The 26,562-nt window shown below is 38.3% G+C and overlaps 2 protein-coding genes across 2 annotated transcripts in view; one reads left to right on the forward strand and one right to left on the reverse strand.

The window, feature by feature from the left end:
- Nucleotides 1–25,093, reverse strand: cmah (cytidine monophospho-N-acetylneuraminic acid hydroxylase). Its single transcript, XM_046379377.1, has 15 exons — nt 24,796–25,093; nt 13,170–13,380; nt 12,982–13,073; nt 9,207–9,316; nt 8,618–8,808; nt 7,996–8,076; nt 7,835–7,901; nt 7,534–7,615; nt 7,306–7,443; nt 6,515–6,650; nt 6,076–6,219; nt 5,141–5,315; nt 3,165–3,281; nt 2,681–2,796; nt 1–1,176 (listed from the first exon to the last, which is right to left on the reverse strand). Exons 2-15 carry the CDS (start codon nt 13,373–13,375, stop codon nt 1,038–1,040), a joined length of 1,794 nt encoding a protein of 597 aa, XP_046235333.1. The 5' UTR covers nt 13,376–13,380; nt 24,796–25,093; the 3' UTR covers nt 1–1,037.
- The window catches only part of ccdc107 (coiled-coil domain containing 107), an 8,400-nt gene continuing 6,469 nt past the window's right edge, over nt 24,632–26,562 (forward strand). Inside the window, exons 1-2 of the mRNA XM_046379378.1 lie at nt 24,632–24,846; nt 26,144–26,356. Coding sequence (XP_046235334.1) covers nt 24,831–24,846; nt 26,144–26,356 — 229 coding nt within the window. The 5' untranslated portion in view covers nt 24,632–24,830. The remainder of the gene's footprint in view (nt 24,847–26,143; nt 26,357–26,562) is intronic.

A 26,562-nucleotide genomic window follows, 5' to 3' on the forward strand; every position in this document is an offset into this window, starting at 1 on the left:
TTCACAGTAATGGCCAGTGAAACAAACAATAATTTTTATTTATTAATCTCTTTTATTTAATGAAGCATTAAAGAAACATATATTACTGTGTAAATGTAGTTTTACATAGTGCATACATTGTGTTGCAGTCACTTGGAATGAATCATTCTGTAGTTAGATGAGAACAGATCATACGAGAATGTTACAATACTTGTAAAACTGCCTCAACCTGGAATAAACAAAAACGAATAACAGGTGACATTTACAGTGTAGAACAACTTACAGATCTGCTGACTTTTCCTGGAACAACACACAAAACTCACAGTGTTAAACAACAGTGACCTTTCGCTGAAATCTGACACACTCATACTTTTTGAATACAGTCAGAGACAAAGGAGGGAGTGGGGAGGCTTTGGTTGATTGTATAAGGAGCACTTATTGGATGACATCAAACATAAAGATGATTTTTGTTATTTTTACTATTAGCAGCGCACGGTAAATCTTGTTCCCCTGATTAATAAAGATATTGTACCAGGATTCCCAGCAACATAAAGCATTAGTGCATTGTAGATAAAGTTGTTTGTGGGTCACAGAAAAGACTCAGAACAAACATTTTGACATTCATAAATCTCATAACAGAGGGTTATAAGGTGCACTGTGATCATAATAAAATAACAACATCAAACTTCCTAATTTGAACCCATATTTATTCTGATCACGTTTGCTTTAGCACTTGACTTCTTCGCTCTTTGCACCATTTACAATAAAAGCCCTAGACATATCTGTGCATTGCATAACCGCTTACTGAGAGGTGACTATTCAGCTGTCATAAAGGGCAGTTACGACATCATTTCCTTCATAACTCAACTTGTCACTTTAAAGATACAAATGTTTTTTGTGTATTTGTACATCTTTCTGTTTCACCCTTCAATTGCATAATCATAGTGCAATCTCATTTATGAAAATGATCTGGTTTGCATGAAAATAAAAACTGTAAATTATCCATAAACAAAAATATATTTCTCGATCTTCCACAGGTGTACGTAAATAATCCATACTCATAACACGACACAGTAGCTCCAAATATCTGACTGCTCTTGTTGCATGTCAGGCTCCTGGATTGACATCTTCTGCTGCAGGAACTGGTCCCAGTCTGGCTTTTGAACTGGTAGCTCTGTCTGGAAGTGGTTCCAGAACCTGTAGACCAACAAGACAGATTAAGGTTTTCATTCACTTAAGTCTGATCAGATAAAACCGCGTATCATAAACATAAGGCTGTGCTGAGAATTTGTATTTGTATCTGTTTTTGTTGAGGCAGTAAAATTATTTGTATTCATATATGAATAAAGCTGTAAATAGAGACTGACTTGCAGGGACAGGACATGGTTGTGTTGTTGATGTGGTACTTGTTAGGTGTTGCATAGGTACCACAGGAGGTTGTGTAAAATGCAAGTTGATGTTGACAGAGTGGTCAAAAATGACACAAAATGTAGACCTACTTCTGTGCTGCTAACAGTACGGGCTCAGTCAAACTTTGACTGGCTTTTCCTGTTCAGTTAGTGCCACAGGAAAAAAAAAAACATCTAAGAGGAGAAGGAGAAGATCAAATGTACTGAGCTGTCAACATTAACAAGCTCCAGTACAGATAAGGTTTCAGAACAAGTGTGTCACGGGTAACTGTGGAAACGCAATCCAACTGAACTCCATCCCCCTGTTTACCCTACACGCCACACCTACCAACAATACAATATATTTGAATGTATTTCTCACCGTTTTCCGTGATGGTTTGAGTAAATCACTAAATTTGTCGCCAGTTTTTTTTTGTTTGTTTTGTTTTGTTTTGTTTTTAGAAGTAGAGAGTCTGAAAAGTAAGCAAATATAGAATGAGGTTGAGTAGTGTGAGTGTAAGCGCTGAGTGAAGCTGAAATCAAAAAGCTGAATGCAGTTAAAGAAGTTGGGCTCTGAGGGGTCTATGCAGTTATGACTGAAAGCAGATGAACTCTCATTTAAACAAAAGAAAGATGAAAGCATTAGAACTCATTTGCAGGTTCTGTACTTTGCCCATTTTAAATGTTAAGTCGATGTGCAACCAGTGGATAAAAAAAACAAAAACAAAACAGAAATGTCTGATGGGATGACACAACAAAAATAATAAAAATTCTTTACCGGCATACAACTGCTAAGTGTTTACAAAGGGACAGAGTCACGTTACACCAAAACAGCGGAGTGAGAGTTTTTGATATTGTCGTTTACGGTTTAGTTTGAAATGTTGCTTTAATCACCACCTCAGGGTGAGATTTAAGAGGAATGCTGGTTTGTTTCAAAACAAAAAAGGGATTTTTCTAAGTAGGAATATTATTCTATTCTAAAAAGTCTTCTGTGTTCTGCCCCACCATCACCACACCTAAGTTGCAGGTGTGTCTTCTGGCCTGCGGTGACCTGATCCTCACAACCCCATTAGTCACCTGTGTCTTATTTTCTCGTCAGCCATGCAAATTCTCAGCCTCAGTCACCTCAGCCTTTCTTCCTGTCTGTTGTCACTGTCCCTCACCTTTGTGATAAAATGCTTACATTTCATTACCACCAAACCCTGCACAAAAATGTCCCTGATCAAGTCTGGTGTTGCCTACTTGCCTATTTTTTATTTTTTTTAAACTGAACCTTGTTGGTTTGTATATATGAGATACAGAATGTTGTATACCTGTGGTGGTATATGTCCGGGTCTCGGCTTATTTGGTTCTGGAAGCCGATGTACAGGTCATCCCAGAGACGGCCGTGCATCACCACGTGTCTCATCACCCCAATCCTGTTTTTAATCTTGAGAGAAGAAACCAAGAAACATGCCCCATCAAAGCTCAACCCCAGGTGCTTGAGATTCTTTGCATAGCTGTTATCATGATTTCCTCGAGGCATCACTCTGCTTTGGAAAGCAAGCGATTTACAAGACATCATTTTTAGTTTCTGAAACTTCTTTTAGGGCACGGAAATATGAATGTGAGGAAGTGGTCTGGGTGGTGAACCTGGACCTGACAGCTGTTTCTCACTGAAACAACTGCATGTTGCACCATCCAGAACTACATAGTTTTGAAATACAAATGTAAGGGTAAATATAGCAAACAGAACTTCAGATCTTACACAGCAGATGTTTTACCTTTCTTGTCCTTTAGTATCTTTTGATGTCTCACCTCTATGTAGGAGTGCTCTCTTTCAGGCCTTTTGGTGGGAAACGACAGAACCAAAAAGTCCACCAAGTAGTCGTAGCCATCACCGAGGGGTTCAAAGTTGTCATTTGTCTCTATCACCTTGAATATTCACAATGGGACAATCGCATGTCATCAAATGACTTTGAAGTTGCCAACAGAATGGAAGAAAGCAAGGGTGGATGAGCCAGGAGGACCGGTTTGCACATTATAATAAGCTAAAAGCCCAGGGAAACAGACTGGGGTTTTTAGAGAGACAGCAGCCGGGCGGGACCACTCAAAGCTGAAAGGAAAGGAAGAGAGGTAACAAGGTAACAGAGCAGAGCACTGACTTTTAAAATCCCATCTTTGCATGATATCATCTCCACAGGTCCTTGCCTGTCCTCTGCTGAGTTGAGTTCACTTCTGCCCTCACTAAACTGGCTGTGGGATGTTAATTTTCCCAAAGTGTTTTTATGAGCCACGCTCCCAGCTTGGTTCTAGGACCAGCAATTGGTCAGTTGGTCCACCGCTTTGGTCTGGAGTGAAATATCTCAACTGTTACATTGCAACACACTTTTTTTATTTTTTTGTCTGTGCATTTGTTGTCTCAGAGGTGATCCACAGACAATAAGTTCAAAATTTCAGTTTAATACTTTTTTTCCCCACTGATCTGAACATTTTCACAATTTGATTATATTTGTAAAGCACTTTAGTCAGAAAATAGAGAAAAATGTTTAGGCCAAAATGCCTTTAATGTCAGACTGAGAGGTCAGTCATGCACTCTGTTCAGCAAGGCTTAGATTGAAGTTCGTCTTCCTGTGTGTTGGTCTTTTTGCTTTGTGCTTACAAAAAGGTTTTTCAACCTATTTGTGAAGCCTCTGCACCCACCCCAACCCAAGTGGAGCGAAATGAACTTTGTTTTTGCCTCTTAAAACCTGTCACGTGTTATTAAAGAAAGTACTCCTATGTAGAAAGTTTTGTGTGAAAAGTTCTGTGAAACAGCCACGAGGGGTTTTCAGTCTTGCAAATGACATTCAAATCTGTTCCTTTGTATTGGCTGTGACACCTGCAATCTCACAGCTCTGACCTGCAAAAGATGTCTTATTGTAATTTGACTGCAGTGGCCCTTTAAAACAGAACTGAAAGTGTAGGTTTCACCAAACTGGACTGTGGTACTACAATAATAATAATTCATAATCCTTTCTGATAACAGAAAGTATTGAGATGGAAGGAAATGCAGGCAGTGAGGGGAAATGACATGCAATAAAAGTGATTGACTGGAATTGGAATGTTTGCAGAACCATAGGGCATAAAGGAAGACTGTCCACATCGTGACTCTTAAAGGAAATTCTGGTCTTTTTAAACCTGGGTCCAAGGTTCATATATTTTGATGTTTGAATGATTCATACTTTTCAAAATGATCATGACTTTAGAAATAAATTCTTTGAGGTAAACTCTTCTCTCCAATTCTGACTTTATGTTCTCCTGCAACGACGCATCCCATATCAGAGCGAGATTTCTCATGGAGTGAGACATTTCTTTCTTTCAAGCCAAAATGGTTTTACTCTTTAACAAAAAAACACTGTTTCTCTGTAGGATCATTTCTGTAATGTTGTTAGGCACTTACAGTGACAACCTCAGCTTGTGAGTGGTGAAAAAGCACTTTTAGTGGACATAACTTGAACTGTTGGAGTTGTCCTAAAGGGCTATGTTGCAGCCATCGCAGCTGGGATGTGACTGCTGGCTGAGGGGATCAACTGGGCCAAAACTTTTGATCAATATGAATCATTTACACACCAAAATATGTAAACACATGGCCCAGGTCTGAAAAGTTCCCTTTGAAGCAGCACAAAGCGTTAGAACAAAGTTTTCACTAAAGGTAGAGCTCAGAGAAGTTTATGCAAAAGAAGAGCCAGAAGCATCTGCCATAGATGATGAGAGGGTCTTGATTTTCAAGCATATTTTTCAAGTGTATTTACCCGCATAACAAGGTTGTAGTTTTGAAAGCCTGCCCAGGTGTAATAAAACTGGATCCAGCTTTGATGTTTAAATATCTCACAGCTGATGGCGCTGTTCAGTTCATCCACATACAAGTCGAAATCCCAACTGTCCTTGTAGATTTTTGCACTGGCTGGGGGATTGGTGATGGCCTCACTATGTTTGGTAGTGTAATGAAGGAAATATTCACAAAAATAAGATTACATTTTGAACCTGCAGGTCTGTACAGTTTAAAGGATAATTTCAATTTGCTACAATTTGGAATTTCTGCAGTTTGGTCATGATTCAGTTTGGTAATAATAACTGTACTCAACTAAGCTAACTGATCTTTCACTAAGTTATTGTTGCTATTCAAAAAACAAACAATATATTGTTATTGTTTGTTTTTTTTTTTTTAAACAATTTTTGAAACAATGTATTGATCTCAGCCAGAAGTAGACAAAAGCAGTTTCTCATTTTTAGCTCAGTCAATTTTGTTCACTGGTAAATTTAACTAGCTAGCTGGCTGGTTGATGTTGGTTGCTGTCCCTATCTACTTTATTCTGAAACATGAACCATGTTAAAGGTTCATAGATTAATGGCTACATACGTAATCCTGAGGCTAAAGCTACGCGTCTTGAAAAAAAAGGCGACATCCTGGCAATAAAGAAACAGCATTGTTCTTCCAAATGTCATTTGTTTTAGTTTACCCACTATATGAAGTGGTTTAGACCGTTGGTTTACAACCTTTCTCACCATCTGACTGCTTGTGTTCATTCTTAACATTGTTGTCATATCCCAGCAGATCTGAACAGAATGTTCAGATGGCTTAACAAAAACAGTGTAAAGTGTAGACTGAACAAACAGGTTTTTGACATATTGACACCAGATAAAACACACACACACACACACATACAGTGCTTGAGGTGTTATCAACCTGTCAGTGGGGTCTCTCAGAGCGAGGCCGAGGTCCAGGACACTGCCTGGCTTGGGTGTCCATGTCTTAACATCTGAGGTGAGCTTATTGATGAGAGCATTCAGGTCCTCTGCTTTGTTTTTAATATTTGTGTCCTTGATGTATCTGCACACACACACACACAAACACAGTAAAGACACACACAAACAGACTTTTAGAAGGACTCAGGAGTCCTAAAAAGCCAGATTTGTACAATCATCGTAATCACTGTTGCTGTTTGTTCATATTACAGATCATTTTGCACATCAGCTTTGAAGTCTGAAATAAAAACATATCAGCTGCATCAACTGTGACATCTGGCAAAGATAAAGGCCACTGAAAGCCATTTCTCCCTGGCTGTAATTCATTTATCAACCAACGATATCGTAGATGCCAGCCAACCCCCCTGTACAAACTCTACCTGTCTGATGGATGAGCCTCCACAAAATAGCCAGCAAACGGGCAGTAGATCCTGGGCTGCAGGGACTTCACCAGCTGAGCTTTGTAATTTAGCAGCTTCTTCCTTTCATTCTTGATAAAGTCTGCCTTCCAAGAATCTGGGTACAGACAGGCACATCACATGTCAGCAATGTGACATACATCAAGTATACCTGACCACCCGTGTACACGCATTTGGCAGGACAAGGCTTTGCATTTCAGTTGGTGACAGTTCAGATTTAAATTGTCTACACTGACGCTTAAAAGAGGACATTCATTTTCAACTTATACGATTAATTATGTTGGAAAAAGGTCTAAACATGAGAGCATGGAGTGATTTGTATCAATACATAGCATATGTTGCATTTAGAATCTGAATGGCATTTCAGAAATCAAAAGCAACAAAACATTTTTATAAAGCAACATTTGATATGGAAGACCTTTCAGTGCAAATTATTTCAACATGTATTGTAAATGTCCACATCTAACAGTAAGTTTAACTGACTGGTGTTTCTCGTAACAGCCTTTAATCGGCTAGCAGTAAACATCTGTAATCTGTACCGCTCCCTGACTTCAAATAATCGCGGACTTTTAAACCTGTCACAAAGGGATGCTTGGAAATTGATTTGGAAACTGTATGCTTTATTTTGTAGACAAACTTAAAATTTACATGATCTTTCTCTTTCAGTTAATAAATTATCAAATTTAAGGTGCCTGTTTCAGGGTAAAATCACGATGTGTGGTGAAATTCCTAACCAATGGGGTGAGCCTCACCGCTGTATTTCCCTCCATAGAATGTCATGGGGAATCCAGATGCTCCCCCGGCAAAGTCACTCATCATTAAGTCCACCTTCTGTGGCAGCCGGCCACCGTTTGGTCTGGTGCAGTCCACGGTGTTCAGGATCATGTGGCCTGCAAATATGCGTATTTTGATTTAATGTTTTTTTGTTCTGCAACTCTAATGATGGTATTAAAATAAGAAAGTCACTGAAAAGCATGCACCTTTATATTCAACAATGATGCAGGTGTCCATTTCAGGATGTACACCATCCATCAGGATCATGAATCTCAGGTGTTCATCAACCTGAGACCAAAGGACGGGATAGTTTGAGTGTAGTTATTTTTTCATCTGTGTTTCATTAAAATATTTTATATGTCAAAATATTATTTTAAATTCTTTTTCTTATAATTAAATTATTGCCATTTATTTTACAATGTATAATCACAATCTATGAATCTGTGAATCTAATCTATGAAGTTTTTGGTCGTGGCTCAGATCAGAATGTGAGCAGCAGTGACTTACATTTTGCCAGACACCAAAAGGAACAACATTGATGTTGGTAAGCTTGACTTGGCTTTGCTCCAGATACCTGATGCATCAAGACAAAGAGAGTTTGAGGTGTGACTGATTAAAAGATTACTTTAAACACACACACACATGGGTGGAACCATCACTTTACTAACCAAAAGACAGGTCTTGATGTGTCACCAACATAAATGGGGACATCTGGCCTCCTCTCTGACAAGACCTTCAGTGTGGGGTAGCTAGAAAAGACACAGCAAAGGTCAGGTCCCTACCTGACATTAAACATTAACTTACTTTCATTGGCAAACAGCCAGTCATCAACACGGAGCTGGGTGGCTGCGGAGCCCATTGATTTATATTTAAAAAAACAGGCAATTATACAATTGCAGGATTTTGTGTATGCACATTCTTCCAGGTTGTGAAACCCTGTGCGAGAGTTATAGTCTTTATCTGCTTGTCCCCATGCTGATAGAAAGCCCAGAGATCCCAAATTTATTTGAAAAGAACTTATTTATACCCTTTTTTTAAGCCAAAATCCTCTCTGTGGTCACTAAGCGACCCATTTGAAGTGTGTGCAAGATCTCAAGGGTGCGTTTGACGAGTTCGATAGTTTTGTTAAATTATTTTTGGTGGAGTTCTTATTCACTTCAGTCGGTGCCTGATGAATTTTAGCCATTTTTAGTATCAATACATGAATTAGTTTTTGGTGCTGTGATCTGGATGTTAAGATTAGATTAGGTTATAAAAGGGGATCTATGTAACAACACTGATGAGATTTACCTGAGGTGGTCAGAGTGCATGTGGCTGATGTAGATGAGATCTGCTGCACACAGTCTGTCCAGAGAGTCGGCTGGAGGCTCATGGAGAAGCCACCAGCCTCTGGCAAATGCGGGACCCCTCAACCATGGGTCGAACATGAACCGCCTCTGTCCCAGCTGCAGCTCCATGCAGGCATGGGTCAGGTACGTCACCTGGGAGTAAAGTTCATAACTTTAGCGGCGTATGTCCTTTTACTACCTTGAATGTTGTGTCACAGTGGACAGATCTGACAGCTCTAATAAACTGTGATTATAGCAGACTACTGTCCAAGGGAAATGACATGAAAGAATCACGTGGAGGATTTTTCACAGAAGGTATCTGCCTGCGTTTATCTTTTTACAAAATGTAAAATAGTTCATGATAATTAATTAACAAAAAAGAGCAGCTTTATTTAAATGCCAATGAAGAAATTCTATGCAAAGGAGCAAAGATGAATTAAAACGTCAATATTTCAACCTTGTCTAAACTCTGTATTTCCATTGATTTTCCTGTAAGAATTAAGTGGTGTTAATATGGGTCATGATGTGAAAAAAATAAACTGGATGCATACTTTCACTTCTCCTTCCTGGAGATCCAGAGGCTCTCGAGGATCAGCCAACCAGGGGTCCATGGGGTTCAACTCGACCAACTGAAGCCCCCCATCATCCAACATCTCCACCTCTGTGTGTGATGAAACATACATTGACCTGACTATTTTTAAGACATAAAATAGTAATATTATTTTGACTCACGGTTCCCTCTCACTTAGCTTTGCATATTTCTGCAGAATTAATCTCAGAAATGCTAAACTTACAGATCACAAGAGGGACTTCATTTTGAACTATAACTTTAAAACTGTGGGCTCCTTTAAAAATCAGTGAGAGCAGTGTAGACTATACAAAAGTGAACAGGTTATCTCATCCTGGGATCTAAAAAAAAAAAAAAATGTATTTAAAAAATTAATTTTAAAGTTTAAAGACTAGTTACTTGGCAGTATTTTTGGAAATTTTAAATTTAATCAAATTAAATGTAAAAACATATAGTTTAATTAATTTATGTGCAGTTAGATAAAAAAAGATTCCAATAATCAGAAAAATATTGAATATCATACCTGATATTCAGCCTTCCCAATAATCAATCACTCTCAGGTGTACATGTTACATACTGTATGTATAATTTACTTTTTTTACTGATACTAAGTACATATCAGATACTTTAAGTCACATACTATTCATATCTTTGACTTTCACTTTATCAAAGTAATGTTTTAGCACAATATGTTGACTCTGACTCACGTATGACTTTTTGGGTACTTTTTAAAATGTTGGTTCAGTAAGCAGCCATAACACCAGCTGGCAAACATGAGAGAGGATAATTGAAGTTTGTGAAACAGTGCTAGGTGAACTCTCACAAACTCTATCCCTTCCCCTCTCTGACATGATAACAGGAAAGTGTTTGCACAGATGAATAGTCAGTGGAATGTGTCCTTCTCACACTCATTAATGTCAGTGTTTGTTCACATCCACAGCTGCAACACCTAATTCATGTGATGTCATTTAGAGTATCCCTCCCCATGGTAAATGAATACACAATTTCCTGCCCTCAACACGGACAAATAGATCAGGAACATCCTGGTCTTAGACAAATAGAACTATGACTTTAAGGACTACTCTCCCTATTTTTATCACTGTGGAGACTAACCAGACTTTATTTTGTACATTTACAATATCAATGTTTATTTAAAAACCCTGGAAACTTATTCCACTGTTCTCATTCAACATCTTACTATGAGTGCTACATGATCACAAATGTTTCTCCCAGAGTTAGAACAGCTCATAGATGTTTGTATTTCTGGGTTTTTGTTTGTTTGTTTGTTTTTTTTCTCTGTGATGTCACCAAAAAAAAGTAAAACAAAAAAAAAAATATGTTCACTCATTTGCATATTTTTGGCAAGTTAAAACCCTGATTTTAATGAAGCTGGGATGCTGTGTAAAACATACTGTTGATTGTGGTGATATGTTAAATTTTTAACTATTCGGACATAGGGCAATAATTTAGCCATAAAACATTTCCCACACCACCCTGGTTGGAGAATTTGATACACATATTTCCCACATACGCATACAAATTCTTGAAAGGCACCATATCCTCCTTCACTAGGGATTCTAACTTGAGGGTTGTTATGTCCTTTTTTATTTGGAATTGAGGTGAGGTAATCTGTCAAATTAAGTTGGGATATATATGCTATGTTGTTATCATTTAAGCAAGGCAAATGTGATGGACATGTGGTTCCACAAGAGGCATTGCGTATGATATTGCAAGTACTATCCCCTAAATAGGTAATAAACTGATTACACTTGCTATAGAAACAGATGCATGGAAGAGAATGTGATTATTTCTTAATCCTTTTTTGACATACACTAAACTGAAAACCGTACAAAGACAACATTTTCAATGTTTAACCACATCATCTTGATTGATTTTTGAATAAGGCTAGGAAAGTTGAGTACTGCTTAAAAACCATCAGTGTGGCCCATTCCACAGATCAACAGGTGCATTGATAACAGGTGATTTGAAGGAGGCTGGTTAATCACCAGCCAAGATGGGCCCAGTTTAAGCCCTGTGTCAACACATGCTTGTATAAAGGATATTACTACACGGATTCAGGAACACTTAAGACTTCCGACTGTTGACCAGAAACACAGTTTGTTTGAAGATGACTGCGTTCTGTGTTTGTTCCACAGTGTCCCAACATCTTTGGAAGTGGAGTTAATTTATTTTTAGGAACTTTAGATTTAGAGATTGTTTCTTATTTAGTCATTCAGTCACATATTTAATGCTACAGAAGTTGTCGTGAAAGAAAGATTTGAAGTTTTCAGGTCACACAGTCATTGTGTTTGATTACTGTCACTGTCCCTAGTTATTATTTCTGGTGAGGTGGATAATGAAACAAATCAAGGTAATGGGCAGTTTCAGCCTGGTTGACTCTTCTGTGTGCATGAACCTTTGTGGCTAAAAAGCAAAGATGAAAGATGGGCAAGGAAAGGACAGGAGATCACATATCTATAATTAGATTTGATGGTCTTTATGTAATTTTTAATTTCCACAAATTGACCTTCATTATCTCATTTGCCTTTTGAATCTTCTGGTTCTCTGGCCCATCAACAGTAAATCAACATGGTGCACAATAGCAGCTGCAGAATAAACACACGCCTGCTTGGATGGTGTTTGTGCTTTGTGTACAGTAAGCAGATACATCATAATGATTACAGCACAAGTGAGATGAACCCGTTTCTATATACGCATGCTGTAGGAGCATGACTCGTTATGTTTATTACTGCACTGAAAGGGTTGTTCATTTATTTCACTTTATGCACTCTTCCATGCATATGTCAGCTGAGACAGGAGGACGGTAACCACATTCCATTTCTCTAAACACAAAGAACTCAGGTCCCTGACATGATATACCACCTTGTCAGTTCATCTCCTGGGCCAGGCGCCAAACCCCTAACTAGCCGTCATCTCTTCACTGATGCATGTCTGTATGTCCCTGTCTGCATATTTCAGGCCTGTGTTTGTTATTACAAATTTTGAGCTTTGAAAAGTTTTGAAAAACTGAACTTGCCAATGTGAGACAGAATAAAGTGTTAAATTTAAAATAGAGTTGGACAGACATCTTGATGTTTGCAGCGTACATCAGTGAATCGGTGAATTTGATTTTGAAAAGACAAAGACAAAAGACAAAAAGTCGTTTGTACATCTAGTATCACTCTCACTCACATCTGTTTCTTGTGTTTCGTCACTGAAATCCTCGTAACTTTCCTCATAACTTAAATGAGAGCAAAAATAAATAAAGAACCTGTTTAGAATGGAAAGTAGAAAAATCATATCCATAACTGCAGCATGATAACAGGATTCGGGAAGGGCTCAAACAGAGTACATCTCATCTCAATCTCTAAGAACACAGCCGCTTAGAGATTTCATAGCTAAACAATCCTTAGTCCTCACAAGAATATATGTAATATGTGGAAAAGTCTTTAAGGGTGGACTGAGCCAGAGTGCTCATGGTCCTGAGGGATCACTTTGTCTGGGACACACTGGAACAGGACAGATGGAAATTGTGGTGCTATGGCAACTGTTGGACGTATGCACACATTAACTGTATGTCCCTGCTGTAACCTTGCCCAGTTCTTGCCATCCCAGAAGACAGTGGACCTAATTATAGTGTCTATAAGCAGGCCCCACCTTGCTGTTATACAAATACGGGCTCTGCCGCAGGCCAAACACTTGAACAAGCTGTACCCAACACAAACTGCTGACAAAGTAAAGGTAGTGGCTGAACTTACCGAGCTCGTCCTGCAAGAAGCTGTCTGGTGGATTCACATATTTCATTGTTGATACATTTAATTTCCAGTTGTGTTTTGTGCATTTAACAGTCCTGCATAAACAGAGCAGCCTGTCAGTTGTCATGAAACATGTGATTGACACAGCATAATGCCTGGACCTGTCCGTGCTTCTGTCACAGTGATCTCACCTGCCGTCCAGGTCTTCGATGTCTTGAATGAACAACCCTCCTTGGTGTTTGCATTGGTTCTTGCATGCTTTAAGTTCATTGCTGCTCTTGTATATGATGTAGCATTTACCTTCCTCTGGGTTTTTCTTAAAGTTGATTCCCTCTTTGAGTGAGTTGACTGCCTCAGCGTCCAGTGTCAGCAACACCTGCGCTATTTGAGATGTCATTTTACCTGAAATTAGACACCAGATCAAAACCAAATTCAGTACAGAGTGGGGTTAGGTGTAGTTAGAAGTTACAAGCACAAGATTTATGCTTTTACAAAGTGCAAAAGCGTTTTATAGCAGTGCTTCTCAACCTTTTTTGCTTGTGACCCCTAATAACAAAGCAATGTCTTCTGAGGACCCCTCTTCACTACGCCTGTCGCAATAAAAACAACTTGTTGTACATGTCTCCTCAACTTGTTGATCATTTTTTTCTGACCTCAGTATTGCCTGTTGGGTTTATCTTCAATTTTTGCCAACAGAGCAAGACTCAAGAGTTTAATTTTATACATTGTTGCAGTTGTGTGATTTTTATCTTTCTTTTTCTTTTTTTTTTTAGTGTCTCAGATCATTTTTTCACATTCCAATTCCAATGTCTGAATATTCTTGAGAATTTATTGAAGCGGAAAGGATGTACTTCCTTTATAATGTTAATATATAATCATAACTACTTTCATTATCATCACCCTGGAATATATGCATGAACATGCTAGCAAAATAAGCCAAAAGCCCTAAACAAGTATTAATATGTGCATGATAGCTGATTTTCCATTATTTAAAATAATAACAATAATAATAATTATTTATAAAAGTCAGCTCCATTTTCAGAAGAACAAAAAAGGACAGTTAATCTGCAAATATGTCATGACAATATAACATCTATGATTCTAACAAGGATGCTTTTGATGGGATGAACTTGATTACTTGTCACAAAGCTTTGTGCTTTGTTTGTTTGTTTGTTTGGTTTTTGTTTTTTTTTTTTTTAATCTTTGCCAAGTTAATGGCTTGATGGCTGGTCAAACAAAGTGCATCTGCCTGTTCCAAGAAATCCGAGAAATAAACCTTGGTCTAATAACTCCATCATAGCTTAATGATTAGCTTTGAGATAGAGTTATCACACCTGAGCATAGATAACAAATGCTGCAGAAGTCCAACAAGAACATATATGTTAAAATTTTTAAGATATAGGAGCATGTTTATCAGAGATTTTACCATCTAAAAGAGAGGTTATGCTGTCTGCCTTGGTGGACATGCACTGATCGTACAAAGCTGGAACTGCTCTTCTCTGCAAACAAACGCGCACAGGGTTTGCTTACATATGTTTACATGACTGTATGTTTTAGGCTGTAATTATTTCTACATTTGTTATATCTCTGTTTGAAACCCACGTCCAGCATGAGGTTGAGGTTGAATCAACCTGTTAACATGTCGACTGTGTGAGCTTACTCATCATGTGCCTCTCTGCGTGATACATTTACATGCATCTTTGGAAGTATTTTAAGTAATTCCTTTTTCTTCCTTTTTTTTCTTTTTTTTTTGAGTGTGGACCTTTGAGAACTCTGTTGTGTGCATGCTGACTGCCTCTATCCCAACATCATAACACTTTAAGAATCACTTTATTTGTCTTTTAACATTTTTTTAAATTTCAGGACAGGACTTCTTTTTATGAGAATATCACAGAAAAACAAGACAAAAATAACTATTACAGCTTGGTAGCGAAACAGGCACAATGCCCAGAAAGCATGAGAGCCAATGAATTGAAATATTTTTTGATACTGGTATTAACTAGTAGGCGTCTGTCCTTACTAGACAGATAACAGCTCTCTTTCAAAGTGCCAGTTCTTTAACAATGCAGCCCTGTCTTTGCAGTTCAGCCTTTACTTTTCTTTCATTAAAATGCATCTCGTCCAGGCATTGTTATTCAGCTTGTTTGTGGCCATCTGCTAAAATTGTGGCAGGAGGGCATCATGTTACTGTTCATAACAAAACTGTTGCTGACACCCTTGTTTCAAATATCAGGTTTTCAGACATTCATGTCCTGAAGCCAACAAAATCTTGTAGCATGACCTCCTTTCTCCGCAACAGTCCTGCATCGAATTTAAATCGATGGATAGGAGGTGAAAAACATAATTGTTCGAGTTAGACAGTCTCTTTTCAAGTTTACATTTACCAAGTTATGTAATTTTTGGTTGAGGTAAAATCTCTATATATCCTCTAACAGTTGCAGAGATAAGATACATAAGAGTAAATAAAATTTCTGTTTCTAATAACTTTTTTGACTGTGTTGGAGTAACTTAAAATTAACATTGCAACTCAAATGCATACATACACACACATCAAAGACATGGGGGAGCAGTATTTGGCACTGTTATCTCAGAAATAACAGGCTGCAGGTTTGAACCTGTAGCACAGCTTGTGTTTTCGCAAGATGCTCTGGTTTACTTCGCTTTAAATGGACCGTAGGTGTGACTGGTTGGCACCGGCCTGTTTTCACCTTCTAAAAGAAAAGGAAGTATAGCTAACAGATAAATGGATCAGGGTTATGAAATGTTTAAAAAAAATGTTAAAAGTATGTTTAAATCACATGGTCACTCTATTGCTACAGAAAGAGAAAGAAAACCGGAACCACTAGGGCCCAAATCCGTCCCAGTCTGATATCAGCATATATTTCTTTTGGAAATTGTGCACTGAAATTTATCATATCTTGAATACTAACCAGTCCCTCAAAGAAAACACTACATTTAAGCGTTGGTCAAATTTATTTACAGTACATAATCACATTTAACATTTTGGTAAAGCTATAATCAGTGGGTAATTTGAAGGGTTGCCATTCCCCTTGTTAGCAAAATGATCGAAATTCACTGACTCACTGATCCTTTATCTGTCTGAAGTTTTTACAAGTTAGACTTTATGGCCCTGATCATTGCTCTGAAATATCAGCAACCTAACGGTTTCTTGATAAAGCCCCGACGCTTGAAACTGACAACGTCAAGTAGCAGCATTAAGTTGTGGAAGAGAGAGAGGTTCATAAACAAAATATTTTGGAGAGACATAACGTGGGTAGGTGTGTTTTGTGGTGTTGGAAGAGTGGGTGCTACCACTGTTAAAAATCAAATCGCAAATCGATGACTGGCTATGATAACATTTAGTGTAGCTATAGAAAGTATTTAGCTAGTGATTAAATTAATTCCACCTCAGCTACTATTTCTGCTTTCCAGTTTAAGTTTTTTTAGGCTAAACTCCTTGTGTTTTTGGGAATAGCGAAATCTACTGAAAGCAGATTTGCTGCTGTGGAAAAATCACATAAAGTACACGTGTGATGAGAGTGAGTACTTTTCTTTGTTCAAACTAAATTCTGTTAAAAATAAGGAAATCACATAAAAGGCCAATGTTTATCTTAGGAAACAACAGTTATTCACACTTCACAGGGAATACGAGATAAAAATGCAGCTTGGTCAGTGTCATACTACACAATACAGTATCATTACAGTTTGTGACAAAATTTAATCAATAACCTTTGTGTACATGGGCAGGCATTGTCCATCTATTTTGTCCATTGAGCACGAGTTAAAGATGGACATTTTAGTACATGTGCACAAATCCTACATATTAACTACTGTCAGCATTTCAATGATTTTTATCTAAATAATTAAATAATAATGTGTCCCTAACCCTAACTTGATTAGATTTTGGTTTTAAAAAAACCTACATATATATATATATATATATATATATACATATATATAATGAAATAATGGCTGCACCCAAAAATTACAGTGTAAGTATGTGACACAAATGACCCTTGGCTTTCCACATGTGAGACATTTGTCTCAATGAGCCTTGCTGAACAGCAGCCAGGATTCTGTTGGCCATTAACATCCAGCTGATACAAATCATCAAAATAACATCCGCAACAACACAAACAAATAACCAACAAGTAGTACAAAAATTCTGTGTTGAGTGGCAAGTTACAATAAATACAAATACATATACATCACATGAGACATCATCCGAACAGGAATCATACTAAGAAAAATGAAGCCAGAAGAGATACGCTCCCTTTTCATGCTGCCCATGTAGCACAGGCTGTGATATTTCAAAAGGAAGGCAACATGAGTGGCTCTGCATATGTTGACACAACTAATACAAACTACCACACGTTGTTAAAAAATGCACAGGTCTACCACTGAAATCTGTCTCTATGAGCCTGTTCCTCATATCACTCAATCGCTTAGTGGGAAATAGGTGCGGCTTAACTAACTCTGGGGTCTAACATGCCAGTGTTGTCTGACAACACTTTTAATAGCTGAGAAACAGATAAAAAAGTAGTGTCAAAAGGGTTCAAGGCTGCTGTTTAAGAGGAGGAGGATTATGTGTCAAAAGGCTCTTCCTGTCTTTTCACGACCTCTAGATAAACATGCATTCAAACTTCTCTGGTCGTAGTTGTGCAACACACAGATCATTGGCCTATCTTTCAAGTTCTTCCTAAGAACTACAAATTCTACTTATTCTCAACAGCTAATTATAAGGCATCTATTTTTAAAAGACGACAGTCTGTAGTAACTCATTTGTTTACGCTCACATCCAAAAAAGGACACAGATTCTCTACTTGCCTCTACTGTAAATGCAAAACCAGATTCTGTACTAGTGTTAATCATCAATATGCCAACAGCTCACATTAAAAAGGGGGGGGGGGGTTGCATGATCTTCTCACTTTTCCCATCAATAAGTTGACACTGCCCGTCTCTGCAGAAGAATTCATCTGTCTAACCTGAAATAATATTTAGTCAGAACTATCTCAGACAATTTACAGTCTACAGATGGCACTTGTTGTTCCTTTGATCATAAGTAAAGCTTCCAAACCTGCCTTATGGGGTGCAATAGTATATAAGCTGATGACATCCATCGCACTGCAGCAGCAATGTCCAGTTGTGGTTTGGCCACTCCAAAGTGGTCATTAATCGCTCAAGTATGAAAACTGCGTATCAGCCTCTTTGTCTTTGAAAGGAGGAAGTATGATTATATTTCTAGCTGCTGGAGGCAGCATATTTATGACTCACAGTACTTCCCGCCTGAGTTTTCGACTCTATCCCTGTGTAAGTGTCCAAGGTCTTGCTGCCTCCCTGCTCCTCCCTTCTGTCTCAGTCTCTAGTTAAGGTCTTTTTATTAGCAGTTCTAGCTCACTCAGCCCCAAGCTTTGTCTACAGAAACTAATTAACTTCTTCTTCTCCCACAAACGCACCCTGCTCTTTCTGGTCTTACTCAAACAACACTTCAGTCACCACCTTGAACTTCTCAAAAATATTTCACAAGGCACGCCCTGTTTAACTATTTGTGATTTTTGTGCACGGTTCCATTTCTGTTTAATTGTTCCAGCAAGCTAAGAGAGTTGCTGAACATCTTTTTTCAAATCAAATCTGAAACGCCACGATGGCATCACAAAAATGAATATCACCCTAACCAAAAACCATCGAATGTCATGTTTCATCATTTGAAAATGCCACCAGACCACAAATGACTCCACTGAGATTCCAAGCTCGCAAGGAGGCTACGTAAGGCGTGTGCATTTAGTGACTATAAATCTTAAGCAAATTAGAACAAGCACTAACAGGCATTCAAAAAATGTCACCCAAACTTAAGTGCCTTCAGTACAAAACATATTGACTTAGCTGTCATGTAGCTCTGCTTTTGAAGTCTGCACACTGATAAAAAAGTAGAAAAAAGTCTGCACATTGCATGGTACCTCAACTAACTTCTTGTTAGTTATAATTTTCTTGTGGTTTGGTAGAGTTTTTAAATGTAATCTAGAGTGTTTAATTTCAGAGAGTTGGTATTTGGATGCCAATTAGCAAAGACAGCCTGTAGTGAAGTTAGTGTCAGGTTGGATATTTGACAGATATTCACTCCATAGTGACTGTCTGTCGAATATCCAAGCAGGGCAGTCACTGTAGTTCATGTGCTTTAAAGTAGTGGCTTTAGAGGGAGCCCTAAAGGGATCGGGGTGGGATTTTTTTAGGCTGGATACCTTCAAAATCTAGCTACTATTAGCAACCCCAGCTTTACATACTTGTCACTCCTTTGCTGTCTTGAAGTAGCTCCCTCTATCCATCAAATTATTTATTTAGTCTGTTTTTTAACATCCGACTCCTTAATGGAAACTTGTAATTGCATTAGACAAAGTGGATCTCTGAAGTAGTGTACTGATATTGCAGTAATGGAGCACAAAGTGAAGGGGACTGGACGGGTATCATCACAAGTCCTGTCTGCCTGGCAAGCCTCTTGTGGGAGCAAAGAAAACTAGCACACACAACTTGTTTCAAATCAATAAAGTCTTCTTTGTGGGGTTCTGAAGGCATATTGTTTCTCTTTAATCTTCATTGATTTGAAATGTCCTCCATGGTGTGAATATATTGTTCAATATGCTGAAAAAGTTTATTTATAAAATCTGCAAATATAATTGCATTATTCATTGGGTGTTTTTAATATTTTGGGTTGTTTTGAATGAATGCTGGGCAGTAGTCCTTTTTCTTTTTGTTTTTGTCTGGCATATTTTTCATGAGTGTTTAGAATCCTAAAAAAAAATTTAAGCAAATTCAAAATAGACTGAACTTCCTTTTGGGAAAACATGGTGTTGATGTAATGACCTTGATGTGAAAAGTGTCTGTAAACGAATATTTCGGATTATGCATTAACCTGACCCGGCGAGCTTCTTGCCAATGGAGTGCTTCAGTTAGCACAGGTGCCTGCCAGGTGATTGTCCTGAAAAGGTTCAACAGGCAGCCAACTTGCTGCTTCACCCCTCACACAGCAGGTTGGGAGAATGAGTCCTGGTCTGTCCTGGCTGAAAGACGAGGACAGACTGCGGGGTGGTTTTTTAATCTTCTTTTGGGATGTATGTTTTAAAATAGCCACACTTGTCTTTTCTCAAGTATAATCTTCACTAGGAATAAAAACTATCACAAAACTTAATAAGTGACAATGGATAAGGTAGCCTCTCCACAACGTACAACCAATGCTTCAAAGAAAACTGTGCACGGCAGCATCTGACCACCATTTTTCAGAAAAAAAAACCCTAAATGAGATTACCTATAACATCTGAAGAGCTTTGTGACGATTCATAGATACATTTATTTAGATTAAAAATCTACATCATTGACAAGAGTGTCCTGTCCAAGACAGACCACAGTAATATATAGAACATACAGCTGTAACCAAACAAAAGTCACAACCAAGTGGTAACAAATTTAAACTGCTATGTCTGAAGCAAGGTTTACTGTGGCTGTCCTGTCTTTGATTGTTTGAGATCCATAGAGTGAGTAATATCAAAAGAAAAAAATACCTTATCGGTCATTACATTTTTAATGATAATTGTTCATTTTTTTGCAAAGAGATAGCTACATGACGAGGCAGTGCATAATATGAAATATTCATGTGTGGACATATTTCCCATCAAGATCAGGAATGTAATGTTATGTAATGTATTCATCCCTTAAGGCCCATTTAAGGACACTTCAAATCACTAAAAGTGAGTTAAGAGTTCAGTTCTTTAGAGATGAAACAGACACGCCCCACTCCGCCTCTGATTGGCTAGTACTCTCTGCTTTCGTCGCTGGGGTTGTCAAAGTTTTGATATAAGCAGTCCGATTGGTCGAGGTAACACAATAAGAGTTTTGTTTTGTTACTGCATTTGTGCGCCGCGTTGTGTCAACCTGCAAGTGGACTTACACTAAAACCAAGAAAATATCAATGTTTTTATGTTTACATTTCGGTTATTTCTTCACGTACGGTACGTGCACACTTCCATTACCGAGACGGACGTTTAGAAATTTGACTAGCCAGAGCAGAAAGAGAAATAAAGATATATATATATATATATATATATATGAAATTGGCGAATATTCATTTACCATTTTATTCCATAATGAATTGTGGATCTCTCTCTCTCTCTCTCTCTCTCTCTCTTTATATATGTATCTGCATATCTATGGATATATAGATATATATATGTATATATATACACACACACAAACGCATAAATACATACACGGAGAGATTTTGTGGTATTATAAATTACTCCACAAAATAACCTGTTGATTAGTTTCTTGACGTGATACTAATTTAGAGTTAAGCTACTTTTCTACACTTTCGAAGAGCAGCTGTTGCGTCAGGAGCTACAGTTACAACCCTGATAACTACACCAAAGTGCTTGTATTCGTTCTGTAACTTCAATTAAGTGATAGACAAGAAAGTGCCGATATGGAAAATTTATACTTGAATATTTTAAGAGGACCCTGCAGCTTCAAATGCAGTTAAAAAAATCAATCATTCCTTACTGGAGCAATTATTTCAGGTTGCCAGAGAACTGACGAGAGAGGTACACCGTGTGCAGACTGGTCTTTATCAAACCCTAAATGTATTTTATTATTATTATTATTTTTAATCACGCTTTCCTAAGGCGACGAAGCCTATAAACCCATATGATACGATGCAATTTGGAGGGACTTACACCTGTCCATAACATTTAAGAGCATTTCAACAGGATAATACATCTGACTCACCTCCAAAAGCAATGTTTTGTCCCAGAATGTGAGGAATTGAAGTAAGTTGTTATCGAATGCAGTATACAGTGACGATGTGAAACTACATATAGAAAAAGCTATTGGTTAAGGCGTATCGGAAGTCGGATGTCAGAAGCCGCTGTGTCTATAACTACAAGCGCGTGTGCCTGAATTAAAGATGGGGACGTGCACGCGCCCCCTAAACGCCACACCCCGAAGAAACAGCGGCTGCTCGGAGCGCGGACATCGATGAAGTGAAATCAACTAATGATGCCAATGAAATTGCAACGCTTGAACAGATAAACGTACGGGGAGTGGCTATCAGAGGACGTAGCATTTGTTAGCTAAAATGTGTCGAATTAACAATAATGACACAGCACTTCTAACTTCTGCACATAGTTTTGCGCTCGTGTGTTCCAAATGCAGGGCGTCATTTGTAGATGTTTTAAAATGAGGCTCTAGTTAGTGTCGAATAATATCACTGATTAAAGTGCAAACCATAAGGCAGCATTAGTTGTGTCTGAATTGAGCCTCACATTTCAGGGTGATGTTGTAGGGTAGTGCAGGGTATGAAATATTCGAATATTTCATATGAAAATATTACATACGCAAAATATGTGTGGCAGAGGGATACCTGCTATCACATGGTTACTCAGTTTCATCCTAACGTGTTACTGCAGCACAGTATGGTGCTGTGCAGTGAAGGCTGTTCAGAAGCTTCATAATACTGGTACTGAACTGCCCATTTGGAAGAATGAGTCTTGTTGTGTCCAGGCTAGAGGTCGAGGAGAGATCGGTTTGTGTAGGCCTATATGGTGGCAGTATACAACCTTAACAACGACCTTAAAACTTAAAAAGCAATGGTTGCAATCCAAAATAAATACAGGAGGACAGAAAGAGAGCACATGTTTCAATATTAGAACATTTTTATCTGAGTTGGAGTTGTTATGGTAAACCAACCAAATTGGATCCAGCTAATTTGATGAAATCATACATTCATTCATTCATTTTCTATACCGCTTATCCGTCAGGGTCGGGGGTTGATGAAATCTTGGATTAGAAAGCTTTTTTAGACAAATACTAATTATTTTTTGGGTCATTCATAATTCCTTCCTCCAGGGTACCACAGGAGGCAGGGAGACTGCAGTTGAGATGTGTCTGCTTGTAAACTACTTGTAACTACTACTAACATTGTGTCTGAATACAAATGACTGATTGACTAACTTGCCTAAATATACTATAAAATATATATAATTACTAATAAATACTATAAAGTACTCAGTACTTCCAAGAAGCTGGAAAAGAAAATGCACATCTAAATATGGGCTGCTGCTGCCATCCAATGGCCAAGTTGTCAGTGTACTGTGGGGATAGTCAAGAACACCTACAAAACCCAACATGAGATTAGTAGCAATTACCTGTCTAAATGATTTTTGTTGTTCCTGTTTAGATACAGTAAAGAACTGCCATTCAGAGAGCAAGGACATCAGTGATCCAATCCATTCACATTTTTCTCTGTACAGGTTGGTCTGCCTTCTTCTGCCCGCCCCAGCCTGTTCTGTCTCTGGCCTTTGGACTGACACTTAGTTTTGATTTCTGTCTTCTGGATTTGTGGACTGAGTTTTTGACTTATCTAATTTCTGACCCTTTGCACTCATCTGCCGCCCGATTCTTAGTTGTAGTTCTGGACTGTCTGTGTTATTAATGTTGTTGGAGTGGCTCAGTAAAGACTTGTATTGTACCATTTACCAGTCTGTGTTCGTTTGCTTATTTGGAATCCTCTTTTGCTCTAAAATTTAACAGTGTGATTGTCTTTCTGTGTGTATCTGGGATTGTCTTGCAGTAACCTACCTCTTGACCTGGGATAGGCTACAGCTCCCCCTCATCCCTGCACAGATAAACAGTATAGAAAATGGATGGATTAAACAACGTGACCAACTGTTCCAAAAGCTGTTTTGCCGAGGCAGAGGAAATGGTGACTTCCTTTGATATTAAGGAAATTCCACTATCTCATTTCCTGTGGTGCGCACCCAGCTTTACTTATAAACAATGTTGACTCGATGGCCCTGGTTTCAGGCAAAGCACACATGCAGCTCCCACGGGAAGCCTGCCAGTATTCACCAGTCAAAGTGAAAGCTCATGTCAGTTTGCTTCTTCTCCTGCGTCAACTACAGAAGCTGAACAAAGCTTCAAAGCCCTCAGAGTCAAGATTTGGCTTATTCCACGAATGGACAGGATCGACTGAACAATGTGACAATAACGCCGCACTCGTTTTTGATGGCTTGTGGGTAGATTTTGGAGCTTAAAATTTTTGTTTTGCATAATTTTTTGAGGCCTAATCCAGGTCTCATTCTCTAATAGACTTGATCATTGTTCAGTAATACAGTCGAGATGTGTGTCATTTCTAAAAATCATTCCAAAACGCAGATATGTGAAACATGTTTTGTGTGTGCAAAACGTTTTGGACATGAGCAGAAATCTGTGTTTTTAAAATGATGTTGTTTATCATAGATTTCAATATATGCCACGTGTACATTCAACATTCACACATTCAAGAGATTACTTCAACAAACAAAAGACACAAAAGAGGACGGAAGAGTTAATCCTGATGCACTTGTGTTTTGACCCAGCAGGTGTAACCTTAAATAAGATAAACTGATCTACAGGGGAATAAATATTTGAAAGCAACACAGAAAATCTGACAGGTGTGTCTTCAACTATGATCCAAACTACTGCATGGCTTGCAGGACACAATCAAAAAAATATATCTTTCTTAGTTAGCCATCAAGAAAGTCTTCACTGGTGAATGGATATGTTAATAGATAACGCATGAGGAACATATAACACTGTCAGCAGAGGCATTGTTAATTATTTCACTGCAGAGTTGTTGGAAAATTGCAGCTCAAGGCTTTTGTTCTTTGTACAGGATAAAAGTAGCAGACAAGCAGTCTTCTGAACGATGTTTGGGGGAGAGGAGGGGAGCACAAAAAAGCATGTGGAAATAAAGATGTAAAATGTTATTTTGGCATATTAAGGTAAACTTACCCTCTGTCTGATTCCCGCACTTCAAACAGTCCACGATGGATCCGTGTTTTGGTAAGTGTAATCAAATTAATAATATGAATGTATTTTTATTGTATTGTTTAACAATCTGATAATCCATGTTTTATAAAAGCCACCAACCTCTTAGTTGGTTAAATCTTTGTATTCTTCGTCATCTTGATTTCGGAGCATGTGCACTCCCCCCCTTTCCTTTCGGTTTGGTTCTATAACGGTTTTACCCTTCTGACAATATTATCTCAAACTGGCTCAACTTCCTTTTCAATTTCGAGGCATGACTTCAATGTAATAACGGAAATTTAGAGTTTCCCTTGAAACGGCAGGGGGCAGTCGAGCTGGTTTTTTCATGTGTTTGTGCGAGAGGAGGAAGTCTTGTTTCTTAGCATTCAAAATAAAAGCTCATACGTCATTTGTGAAAATGCTCAGCGTATGTTCTAAATTGAATCATTACACCCACCAGAAGCACATATTAATTTGAGAATGCCATTTTGTGTGTATTTTTTTTTAAAAAGTATGATTGCATAAAAAGAGCACCATGCATGGCTGGCATGGCATTTGTTTGTCATAAGTGATATGCTTAACCTGAATTGCATATCATGGACACAGCACAGCCAAGTCAACACACACATATCTTCATCACTGGAGACATAGTTCTAACTTCCTCTGTGTTTCCATTTGGATTTCAGTGGTCAGTTAATGGACTTATGCATGTTATGTTAACACACTGCACCAAAGATTTCGCTTTCTGAGAAGACATTCAGTAAGTGGGCATGGCTCCTTCAACAGCCAAACAGTATGGTACTCATATTGCATCGTGGTGGGAGGGATGAAAGCCACACAACCACATCCTCCAGCATTAGTGGACATTAACAGAACAGAATACTTTCGAAAAACTCTGAAGGGATTTGAAAGAAGCTCTCACTCACACCCATTGTTTCCCACAAATCATTTTACTTAATTAAAAAAAGATCCACCACTTCACAATGAGTTCAAAGAGTTCACAATGATCAGATATATGAAATATTACAGATATAAAATAAAAGAGTAATAAAATAAATATAAATAATATAATGTAAGCATATAAATAATAATATATTAAAAGTTGTTGAAGGAGACTGCTTCCCATTTTATGAGTGAACATGGCAAGTTTTTTCACATGGTGCTTTTATTCTGAAAATGTCTTTCCCGGAAAACCTGTTCTTGATATTGCAGGGGAGCAGAGCACAGCTGTTTTGTCAGAACGGTTTGGCTTTAGGCGTCAGCAAATTGTTTCAGTGTATGTTAGTCTAACAGTAAAACGCTTCCTTCCGGTCCCCCCTCTTTTATTTTTTAGCCACATCTTTTAGCGACTGGCCTTGTTCCCTTTCGGCTGGCGTCTCGTGCCGTTTATGTGTTCACGAGAGGATGATGTTGTCAACATCACAACAAGTCGCCCTGGCTTTCACGGCCGTGCTTTTCACATTTGTGGTCCTGCCGAGGTTGTTTGGCGTCGGCGTCGGGACCGGGGCGAAGGAAAACCGATTTGACTCTCGCTACACTAGAAAAGGTAGGAAACCTCACTTTTGTCGCAGAGGGAAATGACACACAAAGCGGTACGGGTCCTCTGCACTTGATTTTATGTCTCTTATAGCCGCACGTAAGCTAGCGTGCGCACTGATCCTACATTAAAATGCTGTGACATAAGACTACACGCGCGGGAGGAATTTTGTTACACCTCTGCGCGTGATGTTCAGCATCATTAAAGTCCAACAG

Source organism: Scatophagus argus, chromosome 22, assembly GCF_020382885.2.
Source record: "Scatophagus argus isolate fScaArg1 chromosome 22, fScaArg1.pri, whole genome shotgun sequence".
NCBI lineage: Eukaryota > Metazoa > Chordata > Actinopteri > Scatophagidae > Scatophagus > Scatophagus argus.

Coding starts and splice junctions, on each gene's coding strand:
- cmah (XM_046379377.1), bottom strand. CDS start 13,375: ATGACATCTCAAATAGCGCAGGTGTTGCTGACACTGGACGCTGAGGCA. Junction 6,651..7,305: donor CTATGGAGGGAAATACAGCG/GTGAGGCTCACC, acceptor GTCTGTACCCAG/ATTCTTGGAAGGCAGACTTT. Junction 2,797..3,164: donor GAGAGCACTCCTACATAGAG/GTGAGACATCAA, acceptor TCTTCTCTCAAG/ATTAAAAACAGGATTGGGGT.